At 39.0% G+C, this 27,079-nt stretch overlaps 1 protein-coding gene across 1 annotated transcript in view; it reads right to left on the bottom strand.

Annotated features, from left to right (window-relative positions):
• SPRED1 (sprouty related EVH1 domain containing 1) overlaps positions 1-18,998 on the bottom strand; it is a 136,178-nt gene extending 117,180 nt beyond the window's left edge. The window contains exon 1 of the mRNA XM_074235073.1: positions 18,884-18,998. Within this exon, the coding sequence (XP_074091174.1) occupies positions 18,884-18,915 (32 nt within the window). The 5' untranslated portion in view covers positions 18,916-18,998. The remainder of the gene's footprint in view (positions 1-18,883) is intronic.
• Between the last annotated feature and the right edge of the window lie 8,081 nt (positions 18,999-27,079).

Below are 27,079 nucleotides of genomic sequence, written 5' to 3'. Positions count from 1 at the left end.
TGAAAATAAGACCCAGAGATTATTAAGCAACTTGTTCAACTCATACAGCTAATAGACCAGGGCAAAATCCAGGTTTTCAGAAAAGACCCTTGATGACAAAGCTGTCTCTTCCCCCCTACTATTATTTATCCATTCTCTTAAACTGGTAGGATAATCTGAAGTTGCAATAGACTCTGAATGTACTGCCTTCTTAACTTTGCCCTGTAGAAGTAAATAATCAGAATTTCTTAGGTTTTATTTTATTTTAGGTTTTTTATCAGTTTAAGAAAGAATCAATATATCTTAGTTTACTTGGGACAGGTATGAAAGACTACTAATCTGCAGTCAAGAGAATGTGAACTCAAATCCCAGCTATTACTATTTGCATGGCATAACTACTCTGCCACTTTCCATAACTGATTCAGAGTTAGATTATACAATGTTCCCCCACATCTTCCCATGTCAAATCTTATAGTCAAAAGGTAAAAGCTTATGACTTCAACCTTACATATGATCTAAAAGCCCAACTGTTGGGGTAGCTAGGTGGTACAGTGGATAAAGCACCGGCCCTGGAGTCAGGAGTACCTGGGTTCAATTCCGGTCTCAGACACTTAATAATTACATAGCTGTGTGGCCTTGGGCAAGCCACTTAACCCCATTTGCCTTGCAAAAACCTAAAAAAATAAATAAATAAAATCCCAACTGTTTTTGATGTATTACCAATATTTAATTTAAATTTTCATATTCATATTTCCCTCAATCTCTTTTTCTAGGCAATTCTTTTTTTTTGTTCAGTTGTGTCCAACATGTGATCTGATTGAGGGTTTTCTGGGCAATGATACTAGGAGGAAATGGCCTTCTCCATTTCCTTCTTCAGCTCATTTTCCGGATGAGGAATGTGAGTCAAATGGGGTTACTTGATCAGTCACAACATCTAGTAAAGAATTTGCCAGATTTTAACTTAGGATAATAGGTTTTACCATCTCTCTAGACTCAGCGTTCTATCCACTGTGCCACCTCACTTCTCCAATTCTTCCTTATACACACATTTTTGAATTTCTTCAAAGTTATGAGAATAAGCATGAATGTTATTTAAACAAAACACATAAACTACTACATAATTCATCATACACAAAATATAAGTAAACTGTTTTTACAACTAGTATAAAGATGGATTTTCCTCCTAGAAGTTTTAAAGCACTGATTTATTGTTTCCCTCCTGTCCCATTTTGCAAATACTGTATATCAGAATACTGAATAATGAAAGGCAAATACTTTTTTATGTTTGAATATGTCCTCGTCATCATTTTCAAAACCACCTGCACTAGAAAACAGTATCTTAAATATACTGACAATGTTTCACTTTATCAATCAGGTCATTTCTTTGTAATGTGTATATGCATCTTATAAAGAAACTTTATTAGGGGAAGCTAGGTGGTGCAGTGGATAGAGCACTGGCCTTGGAGTCAGGAATACCTGGGTTCAAATCCTACCTCAGACACTTAATAATTACCTAGCCATGTGGCCTTGGGCAAGCCAATTAACCCCACTGCCTTGAAAAGAAAAATCTAAAAAAAAAAGAAACTTTATTACAATGTTCTCCAGAAGCTGCTCTTGGAACTGTTCCCACATAAGATTTTTTCCTTTTATTAAGTATTTTTTATACTATCAAAAGTCAATAAAATCGATAATCAGAAATCAATCCTTCAAGATTTCTACAATATTCTGTTCAAAAAACCTTACAATCCTTTTCCCATGGGAGAACTTCTCAAGGGTGTTTATCTATTTACTTAAATGAAATTGATATACCATGTTACAAACTTGTGAACCAGCTTTGGTAGCTTTTGGCAACAATATTACCACCTTCCCCTTGTATAATGCTTCAGTTAATGAAAATTGCACTTTCTCTAATTTCACTGAATCATCACACAGTGTGGTATGTGTTACACATTCTCATTTATAAGTTAGGTGACTTGCTTGTAGTCACACAGTCATTAAATAGCTGAGCTAAAATTCAAACCTATCTTCCAGGTTCCAAGTCCTGTGCTTTAGCTAAACCATTAAATTTCCTTAAACAATTTCTTTTTAAAAATGGGAATATACATCTGAGAACTAAAACCAAATATCTGATGATTAATGGCATCTTCAGACAGTTGGTTCTCTTAATTCCTCTCTAGTTCTAAATTCTTATCCTTTTTTAATCTCTTCTAGTCTAGTGTGTGCCAATTGCTAGACAGACCACTGTCACTGGTGGCAAATTTTTATTCCTTAAGACCTAAAGCTTAAAAAATCCTGACTCCTTTTCTATTTATCCTACCCCTATAAAATTAGTTTAGGTTGGAAATATGGAGTACTTAGCTCAATTTCATTCAATAGGGAACATGCTTCTACCAAAATCTTGCCCTTATCTTCTAACTCAACCCAAAAGGCCAAGGTCTCCCACTCCTTCTGGGGTCATCTCCAGTCATGCTGATCTAGATCTTGCCATTTGGTCCCATATGGGTCTGGAGGAGAAAGTGAGACTGGTGACTTTGCTTAAATCCAATTCACTTGCAAGTCACGGTATCATCTTCCTGATATCATGGTCCCCTCTTCCAGAATGAAGGATAAACAATAATAACAACTACTTTTCCATGTTAAGGTAACCAAAAAAGAGTTATTTCCATCCTAGAAACAAAGTTACTTCCTACTCCCAATTCCAGAAATGACTCTGTTTTACTACAACCCAGTAGACAAAGAACAGGGGGGAAAAAGTTCTACTAGAAATTTTTGACAAGGTTGAGACGTTGGGCAAGTCACTTAACCCCAATGCCTTGCAAAAGAAAAAAGAAAAAGAAAAAGACAAGGTTGATGTAAGAAGGCTCTGGCAACAGAAACAATGTGATCCTGACTTCCTGGAAAACATTCAAGAAGACTGGCTAGATATGGACTGGTCATAAAACAGGCAATGGTGAAGATGGAATGGGGCCATGGTAAGTAGTATGCTATAACCAAGGGACTAGAGTAAATCCATGGAAAGGGGTGTTGATTTGGTTGGAGATAGAGGTGATGTGGAGCAGTCTAGAAAAAGGATGATATTGGTACTACTGATGGGAACAATATCAAGCCTAAAGAAATCTGTTGTAGGTAGTAGTAGTTAGAGGTAAAGTACTTTCTATTAACTCTTCCCTTTAGATTTTTCCCTATGACCTTTCTTCTCCTACCCACTTTCAACTTATCACAAGGAGAATTATTTTGTTTTATTTGGTATTTTTTACTTTCTTTCCTTCGTTCTTTAATTCTAAAGGTATCTTTGCTTTGTTTTTTAAATAAAGGATCCTAAATCCAGTCCTGAAATAAGATAACTCTCCTTAATCTTTATTAAAATTAGTCAATAAAATATAAAATATCTCTGAATACTTCATTCAGATGAGACTCCTAACACAGACCATGGATTGTGATAATTATACACACACACACACACACACACACATACACACACACACACACATTTTAAATTACATGAGAAATGTCAGAACTAAAAGAGATCTTAGTGTTAATCTAAATTCAGGGACTGTCAACCTTTTTAAGGGTTGGTTATAGGACTAGTTCAGAATGTTAAGATAACATGTATACATGTATTAATTCCTACACTAATATATTATATTCCCATGTCTTCTTATGTCAGTTCTCAAAGAGCCTAGTAGAATACTCAATAGAGTACAATCTTTTCCAGGTTCTAGCAAATTGGAAAGACTCTGAATATTATTTTGGAACAGAAGATGTCTGACTTCTATGTACCAGCTTAACTGTGGGTGTTACCTAATACTATACTGGAATTACGCTAGAGTAATCTCTTGGTGATCTTATTGGCTCCCATTCCTAGGTCTGTATTTCTAACACTAGTGTCTTTCCACATCACTAAATGTCTTTTAAACATCTCAAATTTTATGTACCATAGACATCTAAAACTCAACATGAAATGGAATCTATTATTTTTACTCCTGAATACTCCTTCCTTCCAAATTTCCATATTAATAACTACCACTATCCTCCCGGTCACTACAGCTTCTCTGTTATCCTGACTCTACCCTCATATCATATATTTAATCTGTAGTCAAATCTTGTTGATTCTATCTTGATGACATCTCATCTGTTCATTCTCCGTTCTCCACTTAGCTATTACCCTATTTCAGGTAGCCATTTCCTCTCATATGGATTTCTACAATAGCCTTCTAACTGGTCTCCCCACCTCAAGTCTCTTCCTACTTCAATCCATTCTCCCTTCCAGCAGATAAATTCTTTATCTGGCATTAAAAGATCTTTATAATCTGGCCTCTGTCTACCTTTCCAGTCTCCTCAAACTACTCCCCTCTACCCACTTTATGTTCCAACAACTCTGGCATATTTGCTGTTCCCCAAACATGAAACTTCCTCTACTATTTCTATACTTTAGTACTGGGCTAGCACTAGCTGGCTCTCCATGCTTAATATCTTCTGCTCCAGCCCTGTTTGTGGTGGCGAAGAATTGGAAATCAAGTAAATGTCCTTCAATTGGGGAATGGCTTAGCAAACTGTGGTATATGTATGTCATGGAACACTATTGTTCTATTAGAAACCAGGAGGAATGGGATTTCAGGGAAGCCTGGAGGGATCTGCATGAACTGATGCTGAGTGAGATGAGCAGAACCAGAAAAACACTGTACACCCTAACAGCAACATGGGAGTGATGTGATGTTCAAGCTTGAAGGACTTGCTCATTCCATCAGTGCAATAATTGGGAACAATATTGGGCTGTCTGCAAAGGAGAGTGCCATCTGTCTCCAGATAAGGAGCTGTGGAGTTTGAACAAAGTGCAAGGACTATTCCCTTTAATTTAGGAAAAAAACAGATATCTTATTGTCTGATCTTGTTACCTCTTAGACTTCTCTTCTTTAAGGATATGATTTCTCTCTCATCACACCCAATTTGGATCAAGGTACAACATGGAAACAAAGTAAAGACTGACAGAGTGCTTTCCATGGGGGGGGGCAAGATTGGGGGGAAAATTGTAAAACTCAAATAATATCTTTAATAAAAATAAATTTTAAAAAAAAGAATCTTCTGCTCCTCTATTCCTACCCTCTTGGTTTCTTGAATTCCTTTAATGCTCTCCTCAAATCCCATCCACTCAAGGAAATCTTTCCAGGTCCAGTTTCAAATGTTTTTTTCTCTGAAAGTCTTCCATCTACATTTTGTGTGCATATCTTATTGTTGCTGGTTTACCTGTTGCCTCCTCCATTAGAATATAAGTTCCTTAAGTTTGGGGACTATGTTTTTGCCTTTCTTTGTATTCCCAGCAACATAGTGACACACTATGAAAATCTTGTTAATAAATCCTTGTTGACCTGGACTACATTCAGAGGCTCAGTATCAGAAGGTGGTCACTAAGAGTTTTTTGCTTATAGCAACTCACAGAGAATTACCTAAAAAGGAGTTTAAGAATTAGTGGAGGAAAGCATTCATACAAATCATAATGTATCAATAAGTATTTTTTCAATTTTTGTTTGAAAAGATTCTAATAAGCCCACAGGTATTAGGTTTTAATTCAGCTTGTATTTATTAAACTCCAGCTTAATTGAAGTCACAATTTTATTACCTTATTTATACAATATAATTAAATATCCAAATACTAATTATTATTTTCAAAAAGACACTTGTTAAAATGCACAGGTGGCCTAGGAACAGAAAGATATTCTGATGAGCTTATACAGCCTTCTCTCATTAGCACATTAGTACCAGTTTATAAGATAAGTTAATTACTCCCTTGAAAAGGCAAAAACAACAAATATTTATTAAGTGCCTACTACAAAGAACAAAAATAAGAGCATGGTACATTCTATTGGGAACAATGGCACTTACACTTTGGGGAAGATCAGGAAAAGACAATGTAGGAGCTAGCACTTGAACTGAGCTTTTGTTTAAAGGTTTTTGATGACTTTTTGTTTTTGTTTTTATTTTTTTAGGTTTTTGCAAGGCAAATGGGGTTAAGTGGCTTGCCCAAGGCCACACAGCTACGCAATTATTAAGTGTCTAAGAACGGATTTGAACCCAGGTACTCCTGACTCCAGGGCCGGTGCTTTATCCACTGTGCCACCTAGCCACCCCCTGACTTTTTGTTTTTAAAATCTCCTACATTTTCTCCTACATTCCTGCTGTCCTACCCCCTCCATGTCATCCCCCAATATAGAAAAAAAATTCAGCAAAACTAAATCAACATAGCAAAGTCTGACACTTAAGAATTTCACAACCATAAACCCGCTGAGGTGAAATGTGAACAGAACCATGAAGAAGTGAGAAGGGAGAAATTTCAGGCTCTGAGGCAAGAGGATGACTGTTGGACATGTTTTTGTTATTCAGTTGTTTCAGTCTTGTCTGACTCCTCAGAACCTCACTAGGTGTTCTCTTGGCAAAGATACTGGAGTGGTCTTGTCATTTCCTCCTCCAATTCATTTTACATATGAGGAAACTGAGGTAAGTGACTTGACCAGGGTCATACAAATGACACAAAGTAATTCTGAGACCAGATTTGAATTCAGGAAGCTAAGTCTTCCTGACTCTATACCCAGCACTCTTAACAACTTATGCCACCTAGGAGACCCTGTGTTGGGAAATGACTGACTATAAGGGAGGGATGTGAAAGATGTATGAAAAAAAAATTGGCTGGAACCTGTCTACTGAGAATTTTAGATACCAAAGAGAAGAATTTTAAATTTATCCAAGAGGCAACAGCATGCCCAATGAAATGATGATCAGACCTGTTCTTTGGGAATGTCAAACTGGCAGCAATTTAAAAAACGGGATGAAGAAGGAAAGAGACTGAAAGTAAGAAGACTTATTAGAAAACTTTTGTAGGAAGATATGATGAGGACCTCATCTAGAGTGATAGCTGAGTGTACAGAGAAAACAGCTTACAAGTGAGGTGTGGTGGAGCTGGAACAGACAAGATATCACAACTGACTGGATATGGAGGATGAAAGAAACTCTGAGGTTGCAAACCTGGATGACTGGACTGACTATCCTCCACAAAACAGGAGATTTGGTGGGGTAGGCTTAAGAGGAAAAGATAAGGTACAGTTTTGAACATTTTGAACTTGAGATGCCTGTGGAACATCCAGGTGGAGATGATCTAGGTAATGTCAGCCTGGAGTTCAGGAGAGAAATGAAGTTTAGATAAGATTTGGGGACATTTGTATAAATCTGATCACCATGAAAAGAAATATTGGAAGGAGAAAAAATGGCCTAGGACATAGCCTTAGTATATAAACATAGTACATAAGACAGTACTCCAGCAAAGGGCACTTGAGGAGAGATCAAATAGAAGTAGAATCAGAAAACTCAGTAACATAAAAGTGTCCAGGAGGAAAAAGTGATCAACAGTGTCAACAATATCAAAAACTGTAGAGGAGACCAAAAAAAAAAGACTAAAAAAAAGAGATGACTAAGAAGAGGGGACTGAATTTAACAATTAAGAGGGAGTTGTTACTAAGAGCAGTTTCTGTTAATAAGTCTTGAAATCTGAAGCCAGAGTTCAAGTGGTCAAAGATTTTTCTAGGTGTTCAGCTGTGAAAGAGAGAAATATGGGATGACAACTTAAGGAGGTTAACAGGCAAATGAAAGAATTTCATGGATAGGATAAATTTGGGGATGTTTGTTTTGGTGAAGGAATCAATGGATAAAGAGGGACTAAAGATTCAAGTTATCTGATAATTTAAGGGGCAAACTCCCAGAGGGAATGAGATTAAGAGCCCAAATAGAGAGATTAGTATTGGCAAGAAGGGCCACTTCTTTAAAATGAGTAGAGGTCCTCTGCTGAAATGGAGAGAAAGTAGCTGAAAAGGAGTTTGAAAGAAGAGTCTGAAACAAACCATTATGGGAAGCATGACAATGTCAATCACAGAAGAGTAAAAGCACTGAGAACCTAGTTAAAATGATATACAAATGTGTAGAGGACTCATCAAGTACTACTGTATCGTTCAATAGCACTTAAGTAGAAGCAGAAAGGGTGAAGGGGGAAGAGGGGGCAAATCATAAGGGGAAAAAAAGGAAAAGATAGGCAGGAAGTAGTCTGACTGTGACAGGATAAGGTAATCAGGAAATAAGGTAGCAGCAAGGAATCAGGTCAATAATAGAAGTCATGTAACCCAAGTAGAACACCCTAATGGTAGCTCAATGCTTTGGGCAATAGGGAATGAGTAGCAAAAGAAATGGTTTCTAAAATGTATTTCCCTCCAAGGAGAGGTTCCATATTAATATATATTAATAGGGAAAAACTCATTGTATAATGAAAGAACTGCCAAGATAAATCAACTTCCAATCCCTCATCTAAGTTAATACCCAAAGTCAATCACTCAGCTATCAGTAGTTAGAGGAACTGGGTCCATGTCTAATGATCAGTTTAGTATTTTATCTTAGCCACAGAGCAAATTAATGACAAGCCAGAAACTCCTGACAGTGCAGGACAATTTGTACTTAAGTTATAAACTCTAGTTCAACAGTTCAACATGCCATATTTTTGAATGTATCTAATTCTTCAAATAGGAAAATATTCCATTTTAATATTTAAGCTGCAGAATCATATTTTTATATACATATATAGCGTAACTTTAAAAAATCTAACATAAAGAAGCCTCTGAGTTATAATCATCTCATAATAGGTTTAACAATTAAATATCACTCTGAGAGGATTCTTACAGATAATAGTTCATCAAAATATAGTTTCTGAATGAAAGGACTGTGCCATCAAGAGGTCATAACTTTTGTTAGTCTTTTAAAAATTAACAGTATTTTAAGGATCTTAACTATTGTTCAATGAACTCAGTGTAAATTTAGGTACCTCAAACCTATGAGCTAAATCTAATCCATAGTCTCCTTCATCTAGCCCACTGGGAAAGAACAAGGAAGTGGCATCTTTATACCTACATTTGCAAAAAAAGGCTATAACCCCTAAAATTTTTTAGTGATTATATTCAAAGCAATCTTAATTAGTAGGATTACTCCCATAAGAATGGAATCATCTCTTTCTATAAATGAGATGTGAAACTACTCACTTTTCCAAACTAAGGAAGCAAACTTATGTTTTGGTCTTTGTTATTTCCAAAACTTAGTATATTATAAATGAACTTAATAGAGAAATGTATAAATGTACTTAAAATGGAGAAATCAATCAACTTTTGAAGGAAGACTTTTGTGTTGAATTCTAAATCTGCACTCGGCCCAGTATTACTGTTTTTTTTTTTTATTAATGACACAGAAGCAGCAACAGATTAAGTTTTATCAAAATTGTAAGATAAGCTATGTGAGTTAAACTGGAACACAAAGAGATAATTTTATTGTAGAGTAATAGGTCAAATCAAATAAGATGAAACTGAATAGGAATAAATCACAGAATTTCATAGTTTGGAATGGACCAACAAGGCACCTAAGTTCAACCAATTCCTGCAGAGGAATGTCCTCATATCATGTCAGACTAGTGACCATCAATTCTTTCCTTGAAGATCAATATAGGAGAAACCCATTACTTCTCAAGGCAGTCCATTCCACTTTTAGGTTTCTCTATTAGAAAAGGAAGATTTTCCTTGTTGTTCAGTTAAGTATGACTCTTCACGACTCTATGGAACATAGCATGGCAGACCCTTCTATTTTCCACTATCTCTCAAGACTGTCCCAAGTTCATGCTCATTATATACATTACACTAACAATCCATCTCATCCTCTAATGTCCTCTTTTCCTTTTACCTTCCATCTTTCCCAACATCAGGGTCTTTTCCAATGAGTTCTATCTTCTCATTATGTGGCAAAAATATTTAAGCTTCAGTTTCAATATCTGACCTTTTAGTGAATAGCCTAAATTAATTTAAGTATTCACTGATTTTATTTCTTTGCAGTTCAAGGGATTCTCAAAAGTCTTCTTCAGCACCATAATTTGAAAACATTGTTTCTGCAGGGCTCAGCTTTTCTTACAGTCCAACTCTCACAGTCATAAATTCCTAATGGAAAAACCTTATCTTTGACTTTATCCTTTATGAGTCAGGTATCTATGATTTTCAGTATACTGCTCAGATTTGCCACAGCTCTCTTCCCAAGGAGCAAATGTCTTTTAATTTCATGGTTTCGGCCACCATGGTCAGTGATTTTTGAGCTTCTCATTTCTTCTCCCTTTATTTGCTAGGAAGTGATGGGACAAGTTGCCAAGACCTTAGTTTTTTTTTTTTTTTTTGATGAGAAGCCAATTTTTATACACTCCTACTTCAATCTCATCTAGAGACTTCTTAATTCTTCTTCACTTTCTACCATCAGAATGATATTATCTGCATATCTGGTATTGCTGATATTTCTTCTGGAAATCTGTGCATGATGTAATCTGCATACAAGTTAAATAAGTAAAGTGACAATATACTGCCCTGTCATACTCCTTTTCCAATCTTAAACCAATCTGTTGTTCCAAGTTTGGGTCTAACTGTCACTTCTTGGCCCACATACAATTTCCTCAGGAGATAAGAAAGATGATCTGGTACTTCCATTTCTTTGAGGAATTGACACAATTTGTGGTGATCCACACAATCAAGGGCTATAATTAATAAAGCAGTAATTCCTGTTTCTAATTGTGTCCTCTGGATAACTTTTTAAAATTTTATTGAGTTTTTAAAAAAGTAATAAAAGCAATTTTCCCCCTCCCACTTATCCCCCTTTTGAAAATAAGAAAAAAAAAAGAGATCCTTGCTAACAAATATGCACAGTCAAACAAAACAATTCCCCATACTAGGAATGTCCCAAATTGGTCAAATTCAAAACATGCATTTCAATCTGCACGCTGAGTCCATCATTTGTCAGCAGAACTTGTTAGCCATTTCAAAGCAGCTCTTCTGGAATCGCTGTCTGTCACTTTGTTGAGAAAGAGTTAAATCTTCTGAAGCTGTCTTTACAATGATGGAGTTGATGAATAAATTATTCTTATTCTTCTCACTTCCCTCTCTCATTTCATACAAGTCTTTATAGGTTTCTTTGAAATTGTCTTCTAGGTAAAAAATAATAGATGGAGTTAAAAATATCAGTCTCACTTCTTGTGAATTTGGAAAGGCAAGGCTAGATAGCAGTTTGTGTGGAAAAATATCAAGCAAGCTCAATTACAGTTAATTGAGTAAATTACAGTTAAGAAAGTAAAAATGTGAACCAAAAATCTCATGCATTTTATGGGGGAAAAGTATGCATTAAAAGAAGTATGGAGTCTAGAAGGACAGCAGTTCTTATAGTTCTGTTGTACTCTGTTCTCATTAGACCACGTCTGGAATGTTCTGGCACATTTGGGAAGACTTGTGATAAAGTGAAGGAGCAACCAGTGAAGGGTCTCAAGATTATGGCCACATAAATGTTGAGTGAATGAATCAGGGATGTTTAACTTAGGGTACATTAAATTTGGGGGAGAAAAAATGATAGCTGTCTTCAAAAATCTGAAGAGCTGCCATGTGGAACAGGTACTAGACTTGTTCTGCTTGGTAGAATTAACAACAGTAGATGGAAATTGCAAGAAGCAAATTTAAGCCTAACTTGAGAAAAAATTTAAAAAATTACAAGTGTCTAAAAAATATAACAGATTATCTCTGGAGATAACGGGCTACTCAAAAAGAGGGTCATGAGTGGATGTTCCATCTCATTAGAGGTCTTCAAAGATCTGATAACTATTTGTAAGGTATATTATAGATGGGATGGCATTCCCAGTATACATTAAATACACTCTGTAGCTGGTGCTCTGAGGTTTAATGGAAAAAATTAGGGGAGAAATATAGAATGCCTTGTAAAATAAAAAAAAACTACACATGAAAATTTTCATCAGTTATTTCCACTAATTCAGGAATAGACATGATAAATGGAATATAACCTTCAGAAACCAAAGAAAAACATACAACAGGAATATAGAAAAATTGCTTTTCTTTTAGATTTAGTCTATCACAATTTAGCTTCCAGGCCTGTGATTCAATGTTAAATTGCATTAATTCATTTTTTAAAAAATATAACTGTTTTACATGACTTCACATGTATAATTGATAGCATATTCTTGCCTTTTCAATGAGTGGGAAAGACTGGAGGGAGCAAAATTAGAACTCAAAATGTTAAAAAAAAAAAGTAAAAATAAACATAACTCTAATTAGACTTTAAGTTTTTTATTAGCTCACAATCTTGGAATCACAGGTTTTGTTATGTCTCTTTATATTTCTAAGACCTAGTAAGGTGCCTTTTACATTGTGTATGCTTAATAAATATTTGTTGAAATGAATAGTTTTGTGCTCCTATAGTTTGAGAGTACGAAAAACAATTCAAGAGGTACCAAAAAAAAAGCAGCTTATTAAATTTGAAGTCTTGGTTTCAAATCTAATTTCCAACACTTCCTGCATGTCTCCATAGAAGAATAATTCATTTTGAGTTTCAGTTTCCTCATCCTTAAAGTAAGATTGATGTTTGCACTATTACCACTTACCGGATTTTTGTAGAAATATGTTGAAAACCTTTAAAGCAGTATATAAATGTAATTTTTTTTAAAATTCTACTATCTTAAGTGACATGTACTTATAGCAAAATATTTTTTAATTTGAAGTACTAAAGTGAAACAGCAGGAAAAAAGTATCATGCTTGATTTTTTTAAAGAGTTAAATACACAACTCTTACTGGAGAGATTATTATGAATTGTACAGATAAGGTACAATTCAGAAAAAGTAAAAAATATTTTTTCTGATTGTTTTACTTGGTGGCAATAAATGAAGTATAGGAACTGACTTGATGTTAATACTCTCAGAACTGCTTAAGTTGATATTTATAACTTACAGCTCTTCATGCTCACTTATATTCAGTTCTTATTCATGTTCTTTCAAGCCTACATTTATAATGCTGGATAATACTCTATTTGTAATATATAGTCAATGATATACATGTATGCACATATTAAATCCAAAGAACAGGTCTAAAAGTCCCAAATTATAATTATAAAGCTTAATTTCCCCCATATTTAGCTCAGTCTTTAATTTCAAATTATTTATTCAATGAAATTTCTACATTTCTTCTGGTCTTAAATTTGCCTAAAGCCTAAAGAATTAAAGGAGCAAATGCAATATCAATCAAACCTTCATTAAAACCCACTCTGTGTCAGGCACTGTGTGGTATGCTGGGGACAGAAGGAAAAAGTGAAACGGTCCCAATCCATAAGGAGTTCATGTGTAAGGAAAACAAAAGGTAAAGAGGTAGGAAAAGAGGGAGAAGAGTAGAACACTGAACACCAAAAACAGACAACAATCCATTTTGTTTGGTCTAAGAGAGTAATGGAAAATCAGCTTAGATAAACAGCCTAGAGCTGGATTGGCCCAGGGCTTTAAGCAACAAAGAAAAGAATCTAGTTTGTCAGTAGAGCAAGGGTTCTAAGCTTTTTTGTGTCAAGTATCTCTCAGGAAATCTGGTGAAACCTGTAGACTACTCAGAATGTTCAAAAATAAGTAAAGGGAATGCTAAATTTCAGTTACAGGTTAGTAAAGATTATGATGTCACTATTTTCCTTTCCAAGATCATGGGCCCCTGAAATGGCCCCCTTGGGGCTCCAGAGATTTGAATTACGAACCTCTATTGGTACAGTTAGGTGGTGCAGTGGATCGAACACTGGCCCTGGAGTCCAGAGGACTTGAGACACTTAAAAATTACCTAGCTAGCTGTGTGACCTTGGGCAAGTCACTTAACCCCACTGCCTTGTAAAAATAATAAACAAATAAATGAACAAATAAACAAAAAAAACCCCACCTTTGTCCTAGAGACATCTGGAGACACTCAAGGAGCAGGGAACAAATTTCCATAGCACCTACTAAGGACCAGCTCTGGGTTAAATCTTCAAGAATGCTCTCTTTTGCTGCTCCCAATAGTCCTGTAAGTAGGCACTGTTATTATCCCCATTTAAACCCAGTCAGGCAGCTTAAGTGGTTTGTTCTGGATCACTCAGCCATGGAGGATCAGAAGCTGCATTTGAATTCAGTTCTTCCTGACTTCAGACTCTGAGTTCAATCCATTGCGCCACCTAGCTGCTGTCTCTTGAGCACAATGCTTTAAACTTATTTGGGCAAATGGATTGGAGAGGGGCGATTTGAGGCAGGGAGATCAATTAAAAATCTATTGCAAATAAAAGCATACTAGTTCCTAGCACTAAATTAGGTACCAATTTGTTACAAAAAAACTTTTTCAACTGTTTTCTCAAATGGCTAAATAAACTTAGAAAAAAATCTTTAAAAGTTGACTTTTCATTATACCATTTACTAATTACACCATATCTGTTATTTGAAGATAACTTAATATTTTAAGGTTTTACCAAGTGCTTTCCTTAAAACAGCTCTTCTGATGTTCAGAGTACATTTCCAGATGATGTAACTGAAACTTAGGGAAGGAAAAATGACTTCCTCATCAACAGTATTAGAATTAAGAAAGATCAGTTCTAAATTGCAAGGTGATTTTTATTTTAAAATCATTTTTAAATTAAATAAAAACTTTTTAAGACACCTATCTACCTAACCAAGTGTTGGGAAGCAAACATTTGTCCCCAGAATCTGGTCCAGTATTATCTAATATAACAATAGTATCAATCAACTAAGTTTGGAACCCTAATAACAACCTTTTTTATGAATATGAAAATAAAAAGTGAACACACAGAAAACTAAATTGGTAGAAATTTTAAAAACATACCTTACAAGATTGTTAGACTGCCTTCTGGGGGGGGGGAATGTGTAAAATTCAAAACCTTACCAAAAAAAATGATATAATTGGAAAACAAATAAAATATTTATAATAAAAAAGAGAAAAAAACTTTACAATAAACTAGAAAAATAGGAATTCAAATTAGTATTAATTTAATGACAATTTATCACTAAATAAGCCCTAAAGATTTTAGCTATTCTTCAGACACAGAAAATATTTTTTTCTGTTAAGAACATAGAAGTATATAGATCTAAAGCTGCTAGGAACTTTCGAGGTCATTCAGGTCAATCCCCTCATCAAAGAGATGAGGAAACTGAGACAAAAAGAAATCAAGATATTTTCCTAAGTATGCACAGTTATTATTAAATGGCAGTGCTAAGATTCAAATCCAGGTCTTCTGAATCCAAATCCAGCATTTTCTTTTCAAAGCACAATAATGCCTCAAGTTAAATGTTTACTTTAGAAGACATCATTCAAGCTACTTGATTAGACCATTAAGTACATTAAATTGAGAACATTCTATTCTATCACAAAAAATGTACATATTAGGAAACTTCCATGGAATTTCTTTTATCAAAGGAAAGTAGGACTAGTAAAACTATGATGCTTCTGATTATAATATACCTGATAATCTAATGCTAAACATTCCAGCTAATTTTTGAAAAAAAAAAATCTATGAACACCAAACTGACAAAAACAGGGTTATGTATCATAATTGAATGACAAAGCTTAAATATTATTCTACATATTTTAATCAGGAAATCAAATTGGAATTTGCTAAATTAATTAGAAAAACATTTTACCTTTGAATATTATGACTTTAAATAATTTTTTTTAGGTTTTTGCAAGGCAATGGGATTAAGTGACTTGCTCAAGGTCACACAGCTAGGTAATTAGTAAGTATCTGAGGCAGAATTGAAACTCAGGACCTCCCAACTCCAGGGCCAGTAATCTATTCACTGTGCCACCTAACTGCCCTAAATAATTTCTTTAAAAATTAAAGTTTATCAACCTGTAATTTTGTATGTGGGCAGATTTTTTCTAATGCTTCAATCTTAAATCTCTGTTCAGAAAAAACTGTAATGTTTTATCCCATAGCATTCATTTACCCACACCATTATAGGCTCTTAGTTCTCATTAAAAAAAATTAGAAAGTTGAATTTTAGGTGTGATTATAATAAAAAGACAGTCTACAAACGTATCATTTCATTATTATTTTGCCAATGTAACCTTTTATCTTTTAAATCTGGTTTGCTAATAACACAATTGCTAATATATAAAATGCTCAAAAACTAACATTTTTTTTAAATAATCAATCCTTTCCTAGACATACATCTCTGGAATTGAAGACAGAAGGTAAATCTTTTGAAAGAATGGCAGAATGAAGCCTTTAGAGGCTTAAGAACCTAGCACTAGTCTTACTAGAGAAGCTTAATGGTTTCTCAGTTAAATATGTCGTCTCCCCTCCCCCCAGCTTATATTTAGGCAAAAAAAGGAAAAAAAACTCTTGAAATGCACAGGTTCCTATTGTAATTAAATCCCTGGCTTGGTTGGCTAAACATCTTATTAAAGTTCCCCCAAATAATGAAAACTGTGCTTCAAGGCAGTGTTCTATTTTGTTTTTTAAGCAAACAAAAAAGCAAGGCCTTAAACACTTTTTTTGCTGCTATGCCTAATCGTTTTGGAAAATAATACTATAACATTCAGTCATTTAAATAAGCCCTTTTATCCAAAAGACAACCTACAACTTTCCAATTAGATTATTAGAGTGTAAAAAGCATTCTAGAAAACTGAGTATCACAATTAACTTATTCACTGCCATTCAATGTTACTGTCTAGGGGAAAAAAATGTACTTGAAGCATACACCCTTTTAAAAAAGCAGAATAAAAAACCTTCAGGTTTATTACCAAGATACAGCACATCTTTCTCATTCTAATATGAAAGGATGTAATATTATACAGTCTTAATAACAGTCCATTAGTTAAAGATCTAGCCAGTTTTAGAAAAAGCATTATTTTTAACAAGATAATACAAATGACATAGCTTCTATATATTCTATTGTATGGCTTAAATATTTGTAAATATTTAATACTTAAATATTTCAAATTTAAAAGTAAAATTATTTTTAATTCAAAATTCTTCAAATATGTAAACAAGATTAAACTGAGAATATCCATTGGCTTAAATGAACTGGCCAATTCTAGTAAGACCAACTGATTAATATACAACACAATTTATGCTTTTCACTTAAGTCTTCAGAAAGCCTACAAAGAATTCCTATTTTCATTCTGGAGATACATTTATGTCAATCCAGTTCTATTAAGTTACAGTTCTATTAAGAGATACATTTATGTCAATCTAGTTCTGTTAAGCTACTGTCAAAAGGAAATTATTTTTTCTTCTAAAAATATGACCTTGATTAAGCAAAGTCTTTCCTCTTCCTAAAATTCAATTCGATTTTTAAAATTGTTTTGTGTGGAGAGTCTCCAATATAAAACAAAACAAAACAAAACAAAAAACCCTTCATCGGGCAGTTCAATGGTTTTCCTTCAGAATCATTCCCTGAAAAAAAAAAAAAAGGATCTTTTTGAGTCTCTCTCAGAACATGTCTAATCTGCTCAAGGCTGAGACAGTGCACTGCACTGTGAATGGACAGCCAGGTATTTTATGAATGGAGCAGATCACGTGATGCCAGCACCTCCCCGAACTGATATTTCCCACATAACTGTGTCAACATGCAGTGAACAGGGGTGGTTGTTTTTTTTGTGTGTGTGTGTGTGTATATGTGTGTGTTTTTTTAATTTGACCTAAAACTTCAAATTCTCTTTAACTTCATAAATTCAGCTATTTGCTTGGAAACACACATCTAGCAAACTAATATTTCCTTCCCCTGACAAATGCTTTTCAGAATGTCCAAGGTAGTGGTGGTTTAATTACTTTTTATGAATGAAGATTGTGCTATGCAAATAAGAGCGATTCACAAAAAGAGACGACGAGAACATGGCGGCGACTTCTGCTTCTTGGCTGCACTGACACTGCAGTCCACCTTCTACACCCGCTAAGCAGAAGCGTGAGCTTTTTTTTTTTTCCTCCAGATTGCTGCTTGCTATTTCTCAAGCTATTCCGTGCTTTACAGGCCTCAAGGTTTTTAAGAGCTTGAGAATCCTCTCTCCAAGAGGTTGGTGCTGAGGAATGCATATTTTATTTAAAGGAATTTGTCTTAATGACAATTCTCCCACCCTATGTCTCCCGCCTGAAAACCAAACCTAGGCAAAAAGCAAACTTTAAAAAATTAATAAGAAAAGGACAATAAAATTTCGCAGACTTTTCAGTCCCTAATCAAAAAAAAAATAATAATCTATCCATCTCTTCGCTGCACCACCAAACCGCCATGCAGCAGTTGTTAAAAAGATTTACATGTCAAAAATACTACTTGGGCAAACAGAATAAGTGACCAAATAAGTACAGCCTTAACCCACGACAGCTTGTAAAGAAAAGTTAATGAATGAGATCATCGACATGTTCAGCAGTGTAAATATTGTTCAACCATTCGTGCTTCCTTTTAGGTCTGCTGACAAGAATGTCCTGAAGGGATACCATTCAAAGAAAAATAATCCTGGAGTCTATCTCATTGATAGAGTTAGAGAACCCGAGTCTAAAACACAGACTATGGAGACAGTCCAAATAGATCCCTTCTTACTGATTTCATCCTGGAATTGTTCCCTATCTCTCCCCACCCCCAATTTTTTTAAAAAGTACCTTTATAGGTGGATCTTAAGAAAGGGGGGGAAAAAGAAGGAGGGGGGCTTTATCTCTATTTAGTCCCTGACTCATCCAATTAAGATTCAGGAGCAGCCTGCTGCAGGATGGTGCTCCCACACACGAGTTTCCATGTGAAATAGCTATAAAGGGAGAAGGATGAATGTTCTAGATGGGTGCCCGGGGGGTGGGGGGTGAGGAGACCAACAGCCCCAGGGTCCTTCCGTGCCTTCAGCCTCCCAGCTCGAGTGGGAGTGGGGGTGGGGAGCCCCTTCGCTCCGGGTCAGGACCCCCCCCCCCACAGGAAAGCATTCCAAAGTGGAGGGCTGGGGGGGCTCGCTCCCTCCCCTCCCCCACCCGATCCCCCCCAACTCCGGGCTGCATTGGGGGCGGGGGGTCGCTTACTCTTGGTCAGAAGTCGCCGTCTCCTCGCTCATTTTTCCCTCACCGTGATCCGATCCGGAGACGGAGGCGGCGGAGCGGCGGCACCGAGGGGGCGCGGGAGCAGCGGGTCGGGGCGCTCACCATGGTGGACACTGCCCCCGGAGCGGCGCCCCCGTCCTGCCCTCCCGGGACCCCCGGCCGCCCCGCGGGGCGGCGGCGGCGGCGGCGGCCACGATCTCGGCGGTCTCGGGGTCCGACGCCGGAGGGGGCCGCCCGGCCCGGGCTCCGCGCGGCAGCGGCCGCCTCTCCGGGCACGGCGGGGCAGGGCCCCCCGCGCCGGCCGAGTCCTCCAGGCGCGACCCGCCGGCGGGGCTCCCGGGGCGCGCGTCCGCGAGGCGACCCCCCGCCAGGGGCCCCGCTCCGGCTCAGGAGTGCCCCGCGCCCGGGCTCGGCGGCGCTGCCATGGACCAGCCGCCCGGCTCTCGCTCCGGAGAGGGGGGCGGGGACGGGCGGCCGGCGGGGGGCGGGGAGGGCGAGGGGAATCACCGAGGGGAGGGGAGGGAGGGGCGGGGACAGCGCGGCGGAAGCTCGCACGCCGCCCGCTCCTTCCGCGGCCGCGGCCGCAGCGCCGCCGCCTCCGAGGCCCCCGCCGGGGGGCGGCGGGCGACAAGTAGTCCCTCGCGACTCCTCTCGTGGCCGCGCGCCCGTCCGGGGGGGGGGGGGGAGGGGCGGGCGGCGGCCGGGGCGCGGAGGCGAGCGAGCAGCCGGGCCCCGGAGCGGCGCCGGGCGGGCGGGGGAGGAGAGGGGAGCGGCCGCGCCTCCGGGAGAATCGCCGCAGCCCGCAGCCGTGCGCCGCCGAGCAAGTTTCGGCAAAGTAGTCCCCTCCTCCCCCTCCTCCCTCGGATCGCCGCGGAGCCGCCGGGCTGGGGAGGGGGAGCGGAGGGATACGCCGGCAGCCCACTTCTCGGTGGCCTGTGCGCGCGCGCGCCCCAAACTCCGGGCCCCGGCGGGGAGCGCGGGGGGAGGGGAGGGCCGGGTGCACTGGCTGCCGGAGGGCGCGCATTGTGGCCGCACGTTGCCGCTCCATGTGGAAGTTCCCGGCGCTCCCGGGCTGGGGCGGGCAGAGCCCGGCCGGGCAGGACGGGGTCGGGCTTTACTTCTCCCCCCTTTTTCCTCTAGCGCTAGGAACGGAACTTGAGTTTATCTCCAGTTGGTGGGGGGAGAGGGAGGGAGCGCGCGGAACAGCACCGCCTACTGTTGTTGGGGTGTCGCTGCCTGTAAGCCCCCCTTTCCTTCCTCCCCCCCACCCTCCGAGGCGGGTTCCCCTTCTCTAACGTCTGCACCCCCCCCGGGACGCAGCGACTCCAGGGGTGGCTGCCGGGCCAGGGCCACGCGGGGCTCGGCGTGCACCCCAGAAGCCTAAAGTGGTTCTTAATGGAGCCCTGGGAAGGCGCCTCATGGAAGCCCCGGGTGGGCGGGATGCAGGAATCTGGCACAGCTCGAAGCACAGGAAGTCACTGGCGCTGCAGGAATGAGGTTGCATAACTGCAACACAGGAGATACCCCACTGCATAAACGGACCCAAACGTCGGAGGGCCGAGGATGGACTGGGGTCACCGCACAATGCTGTCATTCATGGGAAAAAAGTTGATGCGGAGAAATCCGCTGTGCAGTGAGCTGAAGGCCCTCCACCCTGCGCCGCACTCCATTAGCTCCACGACCACCTTCGGAGCCCCGGGAGCTTACGTTACCCGGACTGGAACTTCATCCCAATAGTCTTTAACTTTCTGACGAGTGTCCTGGGGACGGTTCTGTCCGAGTGTGCCTGGTGGGACTGGACAGGTGGTTGCCGCTCCTAGGCGCCAGGAAAGTGCAATGTGGAATTGAAAGAGTGAAGGGGACAAAAGACTGACTGCTACAGTCCCAAACCTATCGCTCCTTGTTTCCTTCCCTTCCCCATCAGGGCCCGATAGGACAGCATTCTCGATATTCTTTTATGCATACAGTATCATTTTTAAAATTTACACTTACAAACCTCGAAGTGTCTTCAAAGGACATCCATCAAGACCAGTTTACAGATGAGGAAACTAGTAGCCATGAAGACCATGATTTTGTCGGTAGAGTTGAAGTGTGAACCCAAACCCCCTAACTTTTAAATCCAATGCTTTCACCGAAGCATCGGTGCAGGAAAATGCTACTGTTTATTTCTGCAGGGCTGTCTTTGTTCGGTCCTGCAGAGGGGAGGCTAGGGGTAAGCAGCACACAAGATTTAATTAGCAGAGGGAGGAACTGGCATATAATCATGCTGCTGTCCTAAAGTGTTGCCCTGGAAAACCTCCAACTATGAACATTGCACCTGGTTCTCACCTCCAGGCTAAATCCACTTCGAATATTCACTTAGCTGGCCCTTGCCCAATGTATAAACCCTTTTACAGGTAGGAAGGACCCTAGGGAATCATGGTGGCTTTCAAAAGACACTCCTCTCTTAAAGTCCTCTGGCAGCAGGTACATGCTTGTACTCGGGGCACCCGTTATAGTTCTCTATGGAATACAAGGAAAGGAAATTTTTTTTATAAAGATGTCTTACAGTTAACTATGGAGGAGAGGCTTTTGTGAAAAGGGTATAGAATTTGATGGAGTTCCAGTTTTTCTTTTACCCCCTTCCAAGGAGAAATAGTCATCATTTAACCAACTACTTTTTTTTTTTTGCAAGGCAATAGGGTTAAGTGGCTTGCCCAAGGCCACACAGCTAGGTAATTATTAAGTGTCTGAGGCCAGATTTGAACTCAGGTACTCCTGACTTAAGGGCTGGTGCTCTATCACCCCCTGACTACTTTTGATCTCTCTCATTAACATTTATATGATGTTTGGGGTTAATTCTTGATTCTTGATTGTTCAGCACTTCAAGTAGATTGTGAGCTTCTTGAGGGCAGGTGCTGTCTTTTTTTTAATTCCTAAAGGTTAGTACAGTGACTGTTATATAGTAGGCACATAATAAATGATATGCAACCTGTCGATCAAATGGTTCCCTGAGAGGTACCTTACATCCAGTGAACATTGTAGGTTCAGAACCATAGCTCACAATAACCATTGATGTGGAAATTGTACTAACTCCTCTCACTAACCAACTGGAAGACATGTTCAAAGCAAACAATATAAAACAGGTGGTGAAGAAAGATTCCTCCAATCTAGGTTCTCCCTGGATTATCACTGAGGAAAAGAACATTACAATACCTACCTCATTAGGGTCAGGGTGAATATCAAATAAGATATTTGTAAAGCCTTTAGAACTATTTCTAACACATAATAGGAGCTTAATAAATGCTGACTCCCATCCTTTTGTAAGAAATGCAAAAAATTAGGGCAACTGTTGTCCTCTTGTAATATGATCAGACAAGCTCTGCTTCTCTATCTGTTGAACTGCTCTCTGCTGCCCACTACTGGGTTGGTGTTGTTCAGTCATGACCCCAATTGGGGTTTTTTTTTGGTAAAGATAATGGGATAGTTTGCCTTTTTTCCTCTGAGGCAAGAGAGTTGAGTGACTTGCCCAGGATCACATAGCACCTAAATATCTGAGGCCAAGTTTGAACTCTGGAATCAGAGTCTTCTTACTCTAGGCCTGGCAACCTAGTCACTGTACCACCTAGCTGCCTATTAAACACTACTGGTTTGGTTAGGTCTATAGGTTAGGTCTTTGCTATGTTGTTTTATGCCCTGCTGTCTTCAGTTGGTAACAGGTGGAAGACAAAATCCATTACCCAGAGAGAGTCTCTTGGACATTTTAAAGCTGTCTTTTGAACTCCCTCTTTTTCTCTCTCTTGTCTGCCATTCCATTACCCCAGTCTATCTCACTTGGAATTAGACAATTCTCTCAATTTCTTTCTACCTCCATAATTTGGGGTTCATGCACATCTCACCCTAGGAGTAAGACTGAAAGGGACTAAGTTGATTTCATATTTGTCCTAAATTATATTAGTAAAGTATTTCCCATTTTTTTTTTGGTGCAAAATTCTGATGCTCCAAACAATTTAAATAGAGACTTTAATGGTGAGAGTAGAACTCCATATAAGTTTGTGTTGGCTATGAGATTGTCCTTACAGGTATCAGGGAAGAGAGAAGATGGGTGGGAAAACCAGAAATTAGACTTTACTTATCTTCTCTCTGTCTTCAACCACCCTAACCTAGACCTGCTTCTACCGCAATACTTCAGTCCTGTCTCCCTTCCCTCAAACCCTATCCTAGGTGCTTTCCCTTTCACACATGTTAACCACCATCTTTCTTCACATTGTATTCCTTTCAACCCACATAATCACTTAACAATTCTCCCATCTCCTTTCACACATTATCCCCAAAATTCTCATCCTGCTTACTTCCCTCCCACCACACATATGGTTTTTACTCACACCTATCAAATCCCTCCCTTCACACCTTATCTGATTTGCCCCCCCCATAATCCTCCCTCATACTCTGCATATGATACAAACCCTCTACCACCTCCCCTCCTATCCACTGCCTGACACACACAGAAAAGCAATATGGTGGAGTGAAAAGACTACATTTGGAGTCAGAGAACATAGAATTGAATCTTCTTATTCTCTAAATAATCTTGGGCAATTCAAAACCTCTTCAACCTCAGTTTCTTTAACAGTAAAATGGGAATAATGATGCTGACATAATTTACCTCACACTGTTCTTAGGAGTGTCTACTGAGATGTTTTGAAAGCACTCTGTAAATCTTAAAGCACTGTATAAATTTCATTTATTACAACTACAAATAGTGTGACACACAAGTCCTCTACCATCACCCATTCCCATAATCAGTCTGATACACACACATACACACACACACACACACCACTTCATTGTCTTTTATATTGTTTCTGATCTTCACGCCTTGCCCCCTACGTCCTCATTTTTTCCCCCTAAGAAACTTAACTAACCATATTCTATATTAGGGAAATATCATCCTCACTTTCCCTTCACACCCACACCCCCATCAGCATTTATTAATTCCCTCCATATATTTCAAGATACATTTTTATCAAAACTAGTTGAGGAAATTTTTTTAGTAGTTCTCTGTCTTTACTCTTTGAGGTGGGCATCACTGCAAAAGTGGTAACTAATTCCCCCTTTGGTCCTAGTATGTAGTGTGTGGCACCAATACCAGAGAGACTATAAATCAGGGTGATCTCAGCCTGTCTCAGAGCTATAATCTCATTGAAATATTTGAGGATATTACAGTTTGGGGGAATGCCTTGGATCCACTTGGATATTTTCTCTTTCTACTTGATTACAAAGATGTATACATGCACAATAACTGTTTCTGGAATCCTATTAGTTCATAGCTCCTGCATTTAGGTCTGCTGGGTCCTTTAGGTTATTGGGGGTTTTTTGCTTTTGTTTTAGGTTTTTTGCAAGGCAAATGGAGTTAAGTGGCTTGCCCAAGGCTACACAGCTAGGTAATTATTTAGTGTCTGAGACCGGATTTGAACCAGATTTGAATTCTATGTTCTCTGACTCCAAATGTAGTCTTTTCACTCCACCACATTGCTTTTCTGTGTGTGTCAGACAGTGGATAGGAGGGGAGGTGGTAGAGGGTTTGTATCATATGCAAAGTATGAGGGAGGATTATGGAGGGGCAAATCAGATAAGGTGTGAAGGGAGGGATTTGATAGGTGTGAGTAAAAACCATATGTGTGGTGGGAGGGAAGTAAGCAGGATGAGTCAGGTACTCCTGACTCCAGAGCCGGTGCTTTATCCACTGTGCCACCTAGCCGCCCCTAGGTTATTCTTAATATTAATATATAAAGGGACATGAGCCTGTGGCAAGGTTTGCAGGAGCATTTGCCAACTTTTCTCCATTCTCTATACTGATTTTAGTACTTTTTTTTGAGATATCTATCTTAGTGTAATTGAGGGCTTTGCTCTAGTCATTTGGTTGATTTTTTGTCAGGAAAACAAATGGAAAGTGGCTTATGTGGTTTTCCCTGAATTTCAAAAAGACTCAAGAAGATATTCTGACAGTATTTCTCACTCCCAGATACCCCTCCTCATACTCTGAGACAGGGAAGTGGTAAAAAAAACAACAATAGTCACAATTATATGATGATTCAAGGTGTCATAAGACCTTTACATATGTTATCACAATTGATCCTCACATCCCTTCTAATTTTCTCCATTTTGTTGTTGTTTGTGCTTAGTTCTTGAAGAGGATTCTGACATCAGGGAGGTAATGCCATGACATGTAAGTGAATTGAATTTAAATGAAGGAGGACAATGCAGAACCCAGCCTTACTTTCTCCTCTGGAGGCATCTGGATCCAATGGCCAGATCATGCCCATTTTACAGATAAGGAAATAGGGCTGAAAAAAAGATTTATGTGATTTTTCCCAGAATCGCAAAACTAGTAAGAGTTCAATATTCAAGCTCAAATTTTCCTGTCTACAAGTCCAGCACTCTATCCCTTATGTTACCTCACTGCATTGAAATTAAGTCTTTCTAAATCATTAAGGAACAATGAAAAGATGCTTTAGTTTGTGTGCCTAAGAGTTTAAATGGTAGAGCTGACTCAAAACTAGAAATATGTTTGTTAAGTTGTCTAACAGCATACATGTTCTGGCTCTCTCTCGGTATAATAACTGTAAACACTTCCCTATGGATGGGAAAGTAGAGAACAATAAGCAGAAGTAAGTAGCTAAATTATAAATGGGAGAGAGAGAGAGAGAGAGAGAGAGAGAGAGAGAGAGAGAGAGAGAGAGAGAGAGAAACAGAGACCCAGATATGAAGGCACAGAAGTCCTCTAGAACAGAAAGAACAGATAGCAGGGAATTCTGGAACCAAGAATAAGAATGATATCTTGATTAATCAAGATGCAGTGAAGCCCAGAAACACAATGTAGAAAAGAGGTGTCAGGGTGGCTAGGTGGCGCAGTGGATAAAGCACTGGCCCTGGAGTCAGGAGTACCTGAATTCAAATCCGGTCTCAGACACTTAATAATTACCTAGCTGTGTGGCCTTGGGCAAGCCACTTTAACCCCATTGCCTTGCAAAAACCTTAAAAAAAAAGAGGTGTCAAACACCACGTGGTCCTCAACACTCCCCTTTGTGCTGCCCAAATCAGATTAAATATAATTGGGAAAATAAAAATTGACAAAATAAATGAAAATACAATGAAACTTTCATAATGTTAACAGCCATGATCCTTATATTCAGTTTTTTGTTGTTATTCAGTTATTTCAGTCTTTCTGACTCTTGTGGCCTCATTTCAGCTTTTCTTACCAAAGAGACTGGAGTTGTTTGCTATTTCCTTCTGTAGTTCATTATACAGATGAAGAAACTGAGGAAACAGGGTTAAGTGACTTGCCCAGGGTCAAACAGTAAGTATTTGATGCTAGATTTGAACTTCAGAAGATAAGTCTTCCTGCCCCCCCAGGACCTGCTTAGAGTCTACCTAGCTGCCCCTTTATTCAATTTAGTGCCTCCCATTTCTATTTGAGTTTGACTTCATTGATAAGAGGGACCAAAAAAAAAAAAGATAAGAGGGACCAAGAGCTTGACCTTTATTGATACTAGAAAGGAAGGGAACAAGTATTTAATTGCCTATGATGTGTCAGGTACCATACTAAGCACTTTACAAGTGAAATCTCATTTGAGCCTTATAGCTCCAGGAGATAGCTGTCATTATTATCCATATTTTACTAATGAAGAAACTAGAATAGATAGAGACTAAATGGCTTGCCCAATATCACATAGCTAATTGTATCTGAGGCCATATTTGAATTTAGGTCTTCCTGATTCCAAGTCCAGTGCTCTGACCACTGCTCCCATCATCACCCCTTAACTACCTTGAATCATTTATAGGAGAGTGGTCTAGCAAGATCACTTCATCCCTGGATCTCTGAATCCTCTGCCCCTCTGTTCTGCCTCTCTCTTATTGGAGGGTAAAAAACTCTTCTAACCTTCATTTAAGAATCAGATTCAGACTTACTTTCTCTTCATTTCTTATTCTACTTCTGATTCTATCTGTCCCAGGACCAAGTAGTTTCTCCTCTCTTCCCCCACCTTAACTCATTTTCAGTTTTCTCTGTGTGTGTGTGTGTGTGTGTGTGTGAGAGATCTTCCCCTATTGAATTAAGTTCCTTGAGGGCAGGAACTGTTTTTTTTTTATTTGTACTACCCTTTATTTATTAGGTACTTAATAATTGTTTATTGACTGACC

Source organism: Macrotis lagotis, chromosome 4 (assembly GCF_037893015.1).
Source record: "Macrotis lagotis isolate mMagLag1 chromosome 4, bilby.v1.9.chrom.fasta, whole genome shotgun sequence".
NCBI classification, from domain to species: domain Eukaryota; kingdom Metazoa; phylum Chordata; class Mammalia; order Peramelemorphia; family Peramelidae; genus Macrotis; species Macrotis lagotis.
This window is presented reverse-complemented; position numbering and strand designations above follow the sequence as displayed.